The sequence below is a fragment of the Polypterus senegalus genome, chromosome 9, assembly GCF_016835505.1.
Source record: "Polypterus senegalus isolate Bchr_013 chromosome 9, ASM1683550v1, whole genome shotgun sequence".
Classification (NCBI taxonomy): Eukaryota; Metazoa; Chordata; class Cladistia; order Polypteriformes; family Polypteridae; genus Polypterus; species Polypterus senegalus.
The window spans coordinates 80442274-80457994 of record NC_053162.1 but is presented as its reverse complement, the minus strand read 5'-3'; the positions used below and the strand labels follow the sequence as shown (position 1 = coordinate 80457994).

The window sequence follows — 15721 nt, the reverse complement described above, 5'->3', positions numbered from 1 at the left end:
TTTGGAGGATTGTTTTCCAACATGTATTACTGAGCAATGAATTCAGTGAGAGTTTTCGCGATTTCAGTTCACACGAACAGGACTTTGCGCTGTTCACCATACTCTTACAACGTTGAGAATGCGCCTGAGAATATCCAAATGGAATTGATTGAACTGCAGTCAGATTCTATTCTGAAGGCAAAATACAACGAAGTTGGTGTGCCAGGCTTGTATGCTTACCTGCCACCCTCGTATGTGCAGATCCATAAGTTGGCATCGAGTACTGTCTATGTTTGGAAGCACTTACCTTTGTGAGCAATTGTTTTCGTTAATGAAAGCTACCAAAACCCCACATCGCTCAAGACTTACTGCTGAGCACCTTTCATCCCTCATAAAAGTTGCAGCTGCACAAGATTTCAAGCCTGATATTGACGAACTGGTTACTAACAAGAGATGCCAAGTGTCGGGACAAAAGAAATAAATCTCACACTGTAAGACTCCTATATAAGCAATGAATATAATATAATGAATATAATATTATAATATAAGGACTTAGCTAAGAGGCGAAGACTATAATTGTACGATGTTGTATGGAGATTGTATGAAAATAAATTGCTTTTCTTTAAACTTTAAGTGTTACATTTTTTAAAGTTTTCAGTATTGGAAAGAAAGCTACAGTAACTTTGTATAATAGTATAATAGTATTTGTAACAGTGCGGCCCACTGACGCACGTATGGCAGTCGAAGCGGCCCACCAATGGTAGCGAGTTTGACATGCCTGATATTGAGGAGGTTGTTGACTGCACTACTGACTACTTTAACTTCTGTATGGACATTGTAGTTCCAGTAAGAACAGTACGCTGCTATGCTAACAACAAGCCATGGATTACAAGTGACATCAAGGGCCTTTTGAACTAGAAGAAAAGGGCTTTTAAAGGCGGTGATCAGCATGAGCTCAAGCGCGTGCAGAAGGAACTCGGAGTCCAATTCCGGGTGGCGAAGGAGCAGTACAGAAGAAAGCTGGAGCAGAAGTTGCAGAATAATAGCATGAAGGAAGTGTGGGATAAGATGAACATCATCACTGGCTGCAGCTCGAAGCGGGGTGCCACCATCGAGAGAGACGTGGAGAGAGCAAACCAGATGAACAACTTCTTTAACAGGTTTGACCACCCTAACCCACTCTCACCTCAGAGTACTGCACCCTCCACCCATCCTTATGCTGATACCAGCATAGGAGAGACATCCCCTCCCATAATTACAGCAGCCCAGGTAAGCAGAGAGCTGAGGAGACTTTGTACCAGCAAAGCAGTGGGTCCAGATGGAGTATCGCCATGACTGCTGAAGGCCTGTGCATTGGAGCTGGGGAGTCCTATACAGCGCATCTTCAACCTGAGCCTGGAACAGGGGAGAGTCCTGAGGCTTTGGAAAACATCTTGCATCACCCCAGTCCCAAAGGTATCACGTCCAAGTGAGCTGAATGACTTTCGGCCTGTCGCTCTGACGTCACATGTGATGAAGACCATGGAGCGGCTGCTGCTTCACCACCTGAGGCCACAGGTCCACCACACCCTCGACCCTCTGCAGTTCACATACCAGGAGAAGGTGGAAGCAGAGGAAGCCATAATCTATATGCTACACAGATCACTCTCCCACTTGGACAGAGGCAGTGGTGCTGTAAGAATTATGTTTCTGGACTTCTCTAGTGCCTTCAACACCATCCAACCTCTGCTGCTTAGGGACAATCTGACAGAGATGGGAGAAGATTCAAATCTTTTGGCATGGATCGTGGACTATCTTACAGACAGAACTCAGTATGTGCGTTTTGGGAACTGCAGGTCTGACATTATGGTCAGCAACACAGGATCACCGAAGGGGACTGTACTTTCTCCGGTCCTGTTCAGCCTATATACATCGGACTTCCAATACAACTCAGAGTCCTGCCACGTGCAAAAGTTCGATGATGACACTGCTATCTTAGGCTGCATCAGGAGTGGGCAGGAGGAGGAGTATATCAACCTAACCAAGAAATTTGTTAAATGATGCGACTCAAACCACCTACAACTGAACACCACGAAAACCAAGGAGCTGGTGGTGGATTTTAGGAGGACCAGGTCCCTCATGGACCCAGTGATCATCAGAGGTGACTGTGTGCAGAGGGTGCAGACCTATAAATATCTGGGAGTGCAACTGGATGATAAATTGGACTGGACTGCCAATACTGATGCTCTGTGCAAGAGAGGACAGAGCCAACTATATATACTTCCTTACAAGGCTGGCATCTTTCAACATCTGCAGTAAGATGCTGCAGATGTTCTATCAGATGGTTGTGGCAAGCGCACTCTTCTATGCGGTGGTGTGCTGGGGAGGCAGCATAAAGAAGAGGGACACCTCACACCTGGACAAACTGGTGAGGAAGGTAGGCTCTATTGTAGGCACGGAGCTCGACAGTTTGACATCCGTGGCAGAGCGATGGGCACTGAGCAGGCTCCAGTCAATCATAGAGAATCCACTGCATCCAATGAACAGTGTCATCTCCAAACAGAGGAGCCGCTTCAGCGACAGACTGCTGTCACTGTCCTGTTCCACTGACAGACTGAGGAGATCGTTCCTCCCCCACACTATGCGACTCTTCAGTTCCACCCGGGGGGTAAACATTAACACTATACAAAGTTATTGTCTGTTATACCTGCATTTTTATCTCTCTTTAATTTAATATATATATATTTTTTTATCAGTATGCTGCTGCTGGAGTTTGTGAATTTCCCCTTGGGATTAATAAAGTGTCTGTCTGTCTGCCTGTCTGTACTGGACAATTGGTAATTTCAGCATAATTTTACCTTTCATCCCTAGCCTTTGATTAACACTCCCACATCTGTACTCTAATATGGACTTTGTGCCAGATATAGGATATCCATATGAATGAACTACAGCAGTACATGAAAATATCTCCCCAAAAATAATACTATAGGAAAATATGAAGAGTTTTGATATGAACTGGCAATTCAACCCAGCACAGCTTGCCAATCTAATATTTGCCTAACTTTTAAATAAAAACAAAATCATTAAAACATCTTCAATTCTTTGTTATCTACACTTTTTAAAGATACAGAAAAATGTATCTTAATTTGCTGTAGCTGAAAGGACTCTGTCCCTTCAGTATATTTTTGCAGCTCGTAAAATGCAGTCCTGGAATCAGTCTAATAGGTAATCTATGGACTTTGTCTAGAACTGACATGTTTTTGTGTAATATTACATAAGTAAAAATTACATTATGTAGAGATTTGTTTGCAGCAAGAGTGTACAGACACAAAGCCCTGTTACATATATTTAGAAAATAAGACACTAGACAGAAAATCTATATATATAATTCACTAAGGCAAGACACCAATGGAAAGCCGGAAGGGCCGTGGATTCACTAAGCAAGTAAACAAGTAAGACACCTATGGCGCATGCAGGAAGGAGCCACGCCAGAGGTGAATTGCCATATGCAACGTGTAAAACTGTTTGCGAGGGGTATCCCATGGGATCCTTAAAACAATCCTTTACAACTGAGGTTAAAACACAATGAAGTAAGCAGTCTTTAAAAACCGAGTTTTCGGTTACGATGCACGACTGCGTGCACCATAGCAAACGGTTTTACACGCTACATACAGCAATTCGCATCCGCGACAAACATGCGTCTTCTTAGATGTTCTTGTAGGAACACAGAAAGTCTACATGAGTCACAGGTGCATCTGGACTGTGCAAAGACGACAACGACTCAAGTGATATGACATGAGCGATGGCAGTCTGCCAGTTTTCTGTCACAGACGATTGTGTGTTGGTTCGTTCCGTGCATTGTTACAATGTTGCTTTTCTTGCTGATTTATTACATTACTGATTTTTCAAATGTTAATTTTCTCCCTGTGCTTAAAAAACATTAAAAAACCAGCCTGATTATGCGGCGTATGGTACACCGCAGATTAGCTAGTAATATACAGTATATTATAAATACAAAGCACACCATGGATTCTTGATTGAATTATGATAGTACACTGCAATGATTTAAGAGTTCTTCAAGTTAGAATTCAAAATGTTTACTTTATAGCACAGGGCATAAAATAATTTTTAATCTACTACTTTTGATTCTCCAGAATCCAAATTTACAGCCTGATGGCAATAATTACAGACTTTATAGACAAATAATGATTTCTGTTTGACAGAATAGATTGGACATATTTATATAAAATAACAAAAATGTAGCTAAGGAGAAAGGCCTCCTGCAGTCGAACAATTATCTCTCAAATTTTGACAGTGTTGACAAGATTCAATAACAGAAAAAAATAGTAGTTTTGTCTGCTTTAAAACAGTTCAGCTCCTAAATAGGATTATATGTTACCTAAATATGTTACCTAAATATTCAGAAATCACTAAATATAATGTAGTTCTCCAGCATTTCTACAGTGTACTCTTTTCTTATTGTTAAGAGAGAAGGAGAGCGTGCATCTAAAATCTACAGCCACACACCTCTTTTAGAGGTATTTACCTCTAAAAAGGAATGATCAAGCCACTTAATAAAATCTAGAAAATCAAGCCCATCACTGTCCTCCTTATCATGTTGAAGACTAACAAATACATACTGTAGTTATCTGTAAAGTTTAAGTTATGGTTGTCCTTCTATGAACTGCAACAGTCATTTCTACATAACATAAACAGAAGAAGAGACTGACAGCAGCCTTCAGGTAGCAGTTTGGAAAGAAAATTCTTCAAAGAAGCTGCTTTCAACACATAGTATTAGTGTTCTTACAGTTAAAAATACAATATGCAACGGACCAATTTAGATTCCAAACAAAAATATCAATTATTGGATTATTGGATTTTATAAGTCAGTCAATATACAGAAATCTGACATGGATTGTGGAACCTTCTAAGAGCTCATGCAGTAGCTGCAGCAGTGTAGCTGGGGTGTCCTTCAACCCTCTCTTTGCTCCTTATGCAAACTGGTAAGGGTCAAGAGAAGCCTGTGTTTCGTTCATCAGTTCCTTCTTTATTAGATTATCAAAGAATTTCATAATATGAGAAGTTGAACCAAATAGTCAGAAGTCATTTAGGGCTTTTTTGGATTTGTAGTTTTAGACACCTAATAAACAATGGTCTGTTTCCATAGTTTTGAAATCTTCTGCAAAGCTGGAAACATTTGAAATACATAGCTGATAAAAATTATTTGCTATCTAAACTTACTCTACAGTGGTGTGAAAAACTATTTGCCCCCTTCCTGATTTCTTATTCTTTTGCATGTTTGTCACACAAAATGTTTCTGATCATCAAACACATTTAACCATTAGTCAAATATAACACAAGTAAACACAAAATGCAGTTTTTAAATGATGGTTTTTATTATTTAGGGAGAAAAAATCCAAACCTACATGGCCCTGTGTGAAAAAGTAATTGCCCCCTTGTTAAAAAATCACCTAACTGTGGTGTATCACACCTGAGTTCAATTTCCGTAGCCACCCCAGGCCTTATTACTGCCACACCTGTTTCAATCAAGAAATCACTTCAATAGGAGCTGCCTGACACAGAGAAGTAGACCAAAAGCACCTCAAAAGCTAGACATCATGCCAAGATCCAAAGAAATTCAGAAACAAATGAGAACAGAAGTAACTGAGATCTATCAGTCTGGTAAAGGTTATAAAGCCATTTCTAAAGCTTTGGGACTCCAGCGAACCACAGTGAGAGCCATTATCCACAAATGGCAAAAACATGGAACAGTGGTGAACCTTCCCAGGAGTGGCTGGCCGACCAAAATTACCCCAAGAGCGCAGAGACGACTCATCCGAGAGGTCACAAAGACCCCAGGACAACGTCTAAAGAACTGCAGGCCTCACTTGCCTCAATTAAGGTCAGTGTTCACGACTCCACCATAAGAAAGAGACTGGGCAAAACGGCCTGCATGGCAGATTTCCAAACGCAAACCACTGTTAAGCAAAAGAACATTAGGGCTCGTCTCAGTTTTGCTAAGAAACATCTCAATGATTGCCAAGACTTTTGGGAAATACCTTGTGGACTGATGAGACAAAAGTTGAACTTTTTAGAAGGCAAATGTCCCGTTACATCTGGCGTAAAAGGAACACAGCATTTCAGAAAAAGAACATCATACCAACAGTAAAATATGGTGGTGGTAGTGTGATGGTCTGGGGTTGTTTTGCTGCTTCAGGACCTGGAAGGCTTGCTGTGATAGATGGAACCATGAATTCTACTGTCTACCAAAAATCCTGAAGGAGAATGTCCGGCCATCTGTTCGTCAACTCAAGCTGAAGCGATCTTGGGTGCTGCAACAGGACAATGACCCAAAACACACCAGCAAATCCACCTCTGAATGGCTGAAGAAAAACAAAATGAAGACTTTGGAGTGGCCTAGTCAAAGTCCTGACCTGAATCCAATTGAGATGCTATGGCATGACCTTAAAAAGGCGGTTCATGCTAGAAAACCCTCAAATAAAGCTGAATTACAACAATTCTGCAAAGATGAGTGGGCCAAAATTCCTACAGAGCGCTGTAAAAGACTCATTGCAAGTTATCGCAAACGCTTGATTGCAGTTATTGCTGCTAAGGGTGGCCCAACCAGTTATTAGGTTCAGGGGGCAATTACTTTTTCACACAGGGCCATGTAGGTTTGGATTTTTTCTCCCTAAATAATAAAAACCATCATTTAAAAACTGCATTTTGTGTTTACTTGTGTTATATTTGACTAATGGTTAAATGTGTTTGATGATCAGAAACATTTTGTGTGACAAACATGCAAAAGAATAAGAAATCAGGAAGGGGGCAAATAGTTTTTCACACCACTGTATATACTATACAGCCTTTTTTTTAACATTTTTGACCCCGTCAAAAGAAAAGATCAAAGACAAGAACTGCACACAAAACTCCACATGAATTTTCTCACATTTTATATTTTAAGCTTAATATGCCTTGATTTGTACTCAACACCATACTAGTATTTATAATCAGTGTGAAAAAAACACTGGTAATTAGGGGTTCCTGTTAGTGTTCCACTGCTGGCCATACACCAAAATCTTACTTTGGTCCTATGTACTATAAAATAAATAAGCTATGGTGTTATGATATGCAGATCTAAAAGGGCAAATTGAATCATACGCAGATAAGCAATCTGTATACAAAAGTTACAATATCTGTACTTTTGACCGGCATCATACAATACTGCCACTTTTTATGAAATATGCAAAATTAAATATTGCATGATCCTTTCCCCCTGAAATTTGACTCACTGCAAAGTGTCCTATTTCTATCAGCCCCTGTGTTCTCCTGCTGACTGCTGGGAACTGAAGTCCTCTGAGTAGAAATGCCTCAGGTTTATACCAGAAACTGGCTTGTTTACTGAACAACAATAAATATCAACACCCTAAGAGCTTAGTGAGACAGTTTTGCTGTGCTGTGGGAAATTAAAAAAAACAAACAAAAAGAGGACAAGAGAGGCTAAACTCTCATTGTTCCCAACATGAACACTGTTGGTATCACAGTATCAGAAACTACTATCATGCAGTTCAACACTGAGGAGATGCACCACACAAGCAAGCACTGCACTTGCATAGAGCTCTAAATTTTTACCTTCCTATAAAAGTCTCTGCCCTCTTTCTCAAATCTTATGATTTAAAGAATGCTCTCTCCTCTCATGCCAAATAGACGGCTGTCACTCAATCATCTAGCCATGCAGAGTGTGAACTGCTCACTAATCGCTGTCTTCCCACCTGTCTGTAAAGAGTTTTCCGCAGTCCTGTAGAACAGCTCTTTGTCATATGTTGCACTTTACATTTTCACAATTCCCTTTGTGTAGTTAATCTAATGAATAATTTTACATCCAACATGTGCAACCTTATATTTATTTTCATTAACATTTACCTGCCAATTACCTGCCCAACCCTAAATTTTGTTCTGGTTCACCTTTAATGATTTATCCCATTTTATTATGTCTATTAATCACTCTCATTAAATATAAATACACAGATGTTTGCTTCAAACTGTGGGTGCATGCAAGGCTGAGCTATCCAAAGCTTAAGATAAATTAGGATCCTAGAACGCTGCCATATTCTAAAGACACCTAGTTTAGTTCTGGAAACCAATTAAAACTTCCGAGAAATTTCTTACCAACTAGAACTGCATATACATCTGTGTATGGCTACTTCTTCTGAACACTGGTAAAGAAATACCCACTGGCAATACATATCACATAAAAAATTATATATTATATAATTATAATCTTTGCAATGTCAACTACAGCAATTTAGTTTACATTTAGGGTATGAACATAAATCACACTTTTAGATTGTTATTAACAAAGAAGTATGAAAGCAAACATACTGTTCATTTACAAATGAATCAAAACTAAATGAATGTGATGGATTTAGTGTCAATTATGAAAATTGACACAGGCAAGTTTTTCAAAGCATTCCGGCAAGTTTAAAGTTGAAGAATATCCATCCATCCATTATCCAACCCGCTATATCCTAACTACAGGGTCACAGGGGTCTGCTGGAGCCAATCCCAGCCAACACAAGGCACAAGGCAGGAAACAAACACCAGGCAGGGCACCAGTCCACCGCAGGGGGCACACACACACATAAAACACATACTAGGGACAATTTAGGATCATCAATGCACCTAACCTGCATGTCTTTGGACTGTGCGAGGAAACCGGAGTACCCCGAGGAAACCAATGCAGACATGGGGAGAACATACAAACTCCACACAGGGAGTACCTGTGCCACCGTGCCGCCCCGTTGAAGAACATGTTCAACCCAAAAGAAAATTCATACCACAAAGGCATTACTACAACACTGAACAAAGATTATGTATCTATTTACAGTGAATTAGATATAAAGTAAATGGGTTCAGTCCCAAAAAATGTTGACTTTTTTTCTGTATGCTTTATTTTGTAGGTGGTTTGTTTTTCTTGCACCATTAGTGCCTTGATTACTGCAACTCGCTGTATTCTGGAATTACCAAATCCCTGATACACAGGATACAGTTGGTCCAGAATGTTGCTGCTCGCTTTCTGGTTGGGGCAAGAAAATATGACTCTGTTTCTCTGACTTTAGCTTCTTTACACTGGCTGCCTGTCAGTTTTTGAATTGATTTTAAAATCTTATTGCTAGTTTTTATTGCTCCTGCCTGTTTATCTGAATTGTGTGCTTTACACCAGCCATCTAGAGTGCTTAGATCTTCTGGCCAGTTGTCTCTTGTTGTCCCTCGTACTAAGTGTAAAAAACTAAGGGGGACAGGGCTTTTGCAGCTGCTGTTCCTCGCCTGTGGAACTCTTTACCTCATCACATAAAGGAGTCGTCTACAATTGAACTGTTCAAAATGAGATTAAAGACTTATTTCTATTCTCTTGCATTCAGTGACCTTCAGTAATACTGATGGTTTCCTCATTGTGATTATATAATATCACTTCTATTTATTATTTATGTTATTTATGGTCATATATTTTATTTCTATTTATGATTTTTATGTTATTTGTTTGTTTTCTTATATTCTATTATTGTAAAACACTTTGGCCACAGCATTCTTATGTTGTTTTAAATGTGCTATATAAATAAATTGACATTGACATTGTTAGCATTTTATTTGGCAGAGAGGTGATCTGTGTAAATCACACAATTAAGGTAGTGTTAACTACTATAATTTCTACTAAGCTTCTGTTACCACTTACCACTCCTCCTCCAGCCGAGTGAACCAATACAGACATCCCTTCTCGCAGGTTGGCAACTTCAAACAGCATCATATAGGCAGCTACAAAGTTCATAGAGAAAGCAGCAGCTTCTGTGAAAGTCATATCATCAGGAATTTTGTATACAAATTCTGCAGGAGTGCACACAACTTCAGCCCAGGCACCATAGTTCACAAACGCCATAACTCGATCTCCAATCTGAAAGAGTTTATTCAAAAGAAAAAAATGCAATGAATAAATATATATGGGCTATCTATTGATTTTACAGATTAATGCTCAATATACAAGAAAAGAAGATTCTGCCTATATTAAGTATCCATAAAGGTTCTACTGATAAATCTACGAAGTGGAGAGTCATCACAAAAAAAATCTGCTTTTCCTACATAAATAAAAGAACATTTTTATCACAGAAAACTAACAACACACTACTGCAATTAAATTATTCACATCCAAAAACTGAAGTGTACAATTTACCCCTGTTGATTAGTAATAACTGGTTAGAACCCTTAGTGAATCAATGTTTTTTATAATATCTTCATATGAAAAAATACTGATTTCAATGTAGATACCCTAAAACATATGAAAAACAGCCCAGGCTGTTTTAAAAGAAATTCTCTAAGAAACAATGGCTAAGACAGACACAATGGATATCATGTTTCTATATTGCAATGTTTTATATTTTAAAGCAATAAAGAGAATTTAAATATATCAAACAATGGGTGGTGGGTAAATGAGTGAATGGAACTTGGCTGAATGAATTAATTCATGGAGGATTAAATGACATGGTGAATTAATTAAAGGAAATAAGCAACAGAAACTGTTAGCTAATCTCAGGAGAACAGAGCTTTAAAAATACAGATCATAACAATTCATACCTTTTGAAAATATGAATTGCTGAGAACATTAAGCAGTTCATCTGTATGTTTACTTATTAACTCATTATTTGTAAGGCTGCCTCAAACAACTACTCACACGTACAATTATTGTATACTTTGAAAATTAGGGCTTTATTTTAAGCATGTGTGTTAGGAGGTGAAGCTCATGTGGCCACCCTCCTCAACCATAATAGCCCAAAACAGCCAAACAATTGCAAAAATGATGCCCTTAACAACAAAAATGCAGAGAGAAATTGACACAAGAAAAGTAAAAAGTAGAAAATTACCAAAAAAAAAAAATGTCTTTTGCTTTTCTAGGCCTTTAAGCTTGCCTTTCTGGTGGGTTGGCTTGCCCACCTGTTCAATTACTGAGTATACAGCACAATCTCAACTTCTCACCTGTCTTGATTCTGCCTTCTCCTTTTTTCATCTGCTGAAACTTTTCTCCATTTCATCTCCATACTCTAATTTCAATAAACGATATTCCAGGGTCACTTTGACCAAAATTATAAACAGTTTCAGGGGCATGAACAAATCTATTTCTGCTCTATGGACAGCAGTATTGAATTCCCTCTAAGGACTCATGTTGTCCCTACACCTCAAGTCTTAAAGGGCCGGAGGTCTATGAAGACTCTTTGATGCCTGCCTTTAAAAGGAAACATGGTACTAATTTGACCAGTCTGGGACTATCTAATGGCGCTTTTCCACTGCATAGTACGGCACGACACGGTTCAGTTCAGCTCACTTTTGGGGGGTTTTCCACTGGGAACAGTACCTGGTACCTGGTCCTTTTTTTAGTACCACCTCAGCCGAGGTTCCAAGCGCGCCGAACCGTTACCAAAACGTGACGTGTAAACTCTGCTGGTCACTGATTCGCCGGAGAAAATCGTCATTACTGCGTCACTGGCTATTCTTTTCTTTAAAGGTACACACACGCAGAAGTTTGTGTCCCGTCTCTCCATCGCTGGACGCAGTTTGTTGCATAAGTGGATGAATGTTTCTTCAGACATTCGAAAGTTCTCCAGCCACTGAGTGTTTGTAAAACCGGGAACAATCACATCCCACCACTCTGAAGCAGAGTTAAATGTCCAAACAGATGGTCTGTTGCGGCGACTTTTTTGCAAAATGTGGAAGATCTGTAATATACAGAATCAGCATTTTAATGTTACACTGGCAGTTAAGTTCATTTTATGCTTTGCAACATTGATAAAAGTTAGCTAGTGATGTGCTTTTTTTAGATGCTTACCCTTGCGCGTCGTCAAGCTAAAGTGTTGTCGTTGTCTGCGTGTTGTTGTAAAAGTTCCACGGTGTCACGGCAGTAGAGGCGGCGCAACTATAACGACACGTGAATAATCCCGCCCACTCTAAAGCGGTACTAAACTGCAGTCGAAACGCAAACCGAGCGAACTGAGCGAATCAAGGTGAGCTGTACTGAACCGTGCTGTGCCGTACTATGCAGTTGAAAAGCGCCTTAATGCAGTAATATGAAAAAGTTTGGGAACCCCTCTTAATTCTTTGGATTTTTGTTTATCGTTGGCTGAGCTTTCAAAGTAGCGACTTCCTTTTAATATATGACATGCCTTATGGAAACAGTAGTATTTCAGCAGTGACATTAAGTTTATTGGATTAGCAGAAAATATGCAATATGCATCATAACAAAATTAGACAGGTGCATAAATTTGGACACCCCAACAGAGATATTACATCAATACTTAGTTGACACATCCTATAGCCTTTGATGACTGTCTGGATTCTGGATGGTGGTATTTGTGACCATTCTTCCATACACAATCTCTTCAGTTCAGTTATTGTCTGTTATACCTGCATTTTTATCTCTTCAGTTCAGTTAAATTTGATGGCTGTCAAGCATGGACAGCCTGCTTCAAATCTCCCATAGATTTTCGATGATATTCAACTCGGGACTGTGACGACCATGCGAGAACATTGTACTTCTCCCTTTGCATGAATGCCTTTGTAGATTTCAAATTGTGTTTTGGGTCATTGTCTTGTTGGAATATCCAACCCCTGCGTAACTTCAACTTTGTAACTGATGCTTGAACATTATCCTGAAGAATTTGTTGATATTGGGCTGAATTCATTCAAACCTCGGCTTTAAAAAGAGCCCGAGTCCCTGAACTAGCCACACAGCCCCACAGCATGATGGAACCTCCACCAAATTTGACAGTAGGTAGCAGGTATTTTTCTTGAAATGCAGTGTTCTTCTTCCACCATGCAAAGTGCTTTTTGTTAAGACCAAATAACTCATTTTTGTCTCATCAGTCCAAAGCACTTTGTTCCAAAATGAATCTGGCTTGTCTAAATGAGCATTTGCATACAACAAGCAACTCTGTTTGTGGTGTGAGTGCAGAAAGGGCTTCTTTCTCATCACCCTGCCATACAGATGTCCTTTGTGCAAATTGCGTTGAATTGTAGAACGAAGTACAGATACACCATCTGCAGCAAGATGTTCTTGCAGGTATTTGGAGGTGATCTGTGGGTTGTCTGTAACCATTCTCACAATCCTGTGCATATGTCGTTCCTGTATTTTTCTTGGCCTGCCAGACCTGGGTTTAACAGCAACTGTGCCTTTGGCCTTCCATTTCCTGATTACATTCCTTACAGTTGAAACTGACAGCTTAAACCTCCGAGATAGGTTTTTGTAGCCTTCCCCTAAACCATGATACTGAGCAATCTTTGTTTTCAGATCTTTTGAGAGTTGCTTTGAGGATCTCATGCTCTCACTCTTCAGAGGAGAGTCAAAGGGAAACACAACTTGCAATTGACCACCTTAAATACCTTTTCTCATGATTGGACACACCTGTCTATAACATTCAAGGCTTAAATAGTTAATCCAACCAATTTGGTGTTGCAAGTAATCAGCATTGAGCAGTTACATGCATTCAAATCAGCAAAATTACAAGGGGACCCAAATTTTTGCACAGCCAGTTCTTCACATTTGATTTAATTTCATACAACTAAATACTACTTCACTAAAAATCTTTTTTCGGAAAACACCCCAGTACTCAGATGTTCCTAGGCAATGAAAGACATACCACTGTTATCTTTTTTGATGAAAGTAGAGTAAATTATTATGCAGGCTGAGAAATATGACTGTGCATACATTTAAAAGTCAACAACGTCCCACTTCTCTTGACTTGGGGTGATCTACTGCCTCCTATTGGTCACGAGAATATGGAGAGGTCTGCAATTGTCTTGAAAACTTCAATGCTCTTTGCTGATACCCATTTCAGTTACAGCAGTTGAAGATCACCATTTGTATGACAACCTACTTTCTGCAGCAATGAACCACAGTAGGAAAGATGATTTCATGGCCCCTGTTTATCTCAGGAATATCAAAGAATCCTTGACAGATTTCTATCTGTATGTAGAGAAAAATGTATATCTAATGTACCACCAAATGAATGATGTCATATAGGACATTTGGCTCAAGGGAAGCTTTAAAATCCAAGACCCAAATTATCTTCCAGGGCAATAGCAATTGGAAGGAGATAGACTGGCAAAACCTTTTAGCTATTTGTTGGTTCGAAGATGGGAGAGTTTCTGTATCACCAAAATGCTCATTGTACATGTTTAATCAAAGATCTACAGTTTACCAGCTAACAATTTTCCATCAGTCCACTGCCAACATATTGTAAGTGCCAGTTTTCTCCAGCCCTCTGCTGATGCACAGCAGACAAAAATAAAAATGAAAAAATGTCACAGTTTTAAGAAAAACTACAATTTATAAAATTAAAATGAATATAACTTCAGACTTTATCCTATATACTCTGAGAAATACATTAAGTTTTTAAAAACACAAACTATCAAAATCTTTAAAACAAGAAATGATAGAAGAGGATTTCTTAATGAACTGGAATAAACTAAAAAAAAATGTGAGGTATATTCCATAGTTATTAATGCTGCATTGTAATGTTATAAACATTATTGAAAGATTATGTCACTGTTTGCTCCTCTTGCTCCTCATTACATCTGGACTGGGAGGACAAGGGAAGCCAGAGGAATAGGACAAAAACCTCCTGATGCCTCAGAGCATCTTTCTCCTTTTCCAAATGTGAGAACTAGTAATTAGCAATACCTGAACCGAACCATAAGAAATTGGGACAGCTCAAGGGAGCTCCCAGGGATCATCAGCCTGGGAAGACATCCAAAGCCATTTCCAGTCACATGACACAAGGACAAAGGATAAAAAGAGTAACCTGAAGAGTGCAAATTAGTTAACATTCCTATGGAGAGTAGATGGAGCTCCATCTTACATTAAAAGAGCCCTCATCTTGAACTGTAGGGAAGTCTGAGAGGCTCAATGGCCCAAAGAATACTTTATAAGGGAACAGTGAACTGGGCGGACACCTTAGTATGATATTACTGAAGCTCTTGCAGAACACACAGAATTATTAAAACTTAAAAACTACTTTTATTCTTTTGAATAAAATAACCATGTCATTGAATGAAATAACGAGTCATGGCTATAGTGCAGTTAGTTAAAGTGGTGAAACAAGCAACTTCGATTAGTACCAGTGCAGTTCTATCCCTCTTATTAGTAAGTTGGTAATTTTTAAATTCTTTCTTTCAAATTTGTCTTTAATGGAAAGTTATCATAGAGATGTAAACTATAATGATTAGCTAGTAATTATTTAACATTACTTGAGGGACAAAGCTTACTTATTATTTTAAATTGCTTCCTCATTATTTACTTTGTCACAAATATTTATTAACTAGCAGTGATTTTTCCCAAGCAGCTATCCACAGATCAATAATGATCAGTAGGTCATGTTTCTTTTCAGATACTCATTTCAGGAATTAAATGTCACCAGTATGCTTTCATTGTTATATAACATATATAATATTCTGCATCTCCACATATTGGAAGTTGATAAATTCATCTTATATTAAAGAAAAATGACACATCACTGTCTCAGTAAAGTTTACAGATATTTTTTTTTGTTGTTGCAGATTTTCTCCACATAATCTGAATTCCTCCCATATTCCAGAGACACATACATGTTTTTTTTAACTGTCAACACTTAAAGTGACCTTAACAGAGAGTATTATTGTGGGTCACTATGTGAATATGCCCTAAAATCAAATGGTTTCAGATAATCAGAAAGTCATATGACAA

General features: G+C 38.8%; 1 protein-coding gene across 1 annotated transcript in view; it reads right to left on the bottom strand.

Annotated features, from left to right (window-relative positions):
- vat1l (vesicle amine transport 1-like) overlaps positions 1-15721 on the bottom strand; it is a 229971-nt gene that overhangs the window by 150344 nt on the left and 63906 nt on the right. The window contains exon 3 of the mRNA XM_039763355.1: positions 9692-9907. Within this exon, the coding sequence (XP_039619289.1) occupies positions 9692-9907 (216 nt within the window). The remainder of the gene's footprint in view (positions 1-9691; positions 9908-15721) is intronic.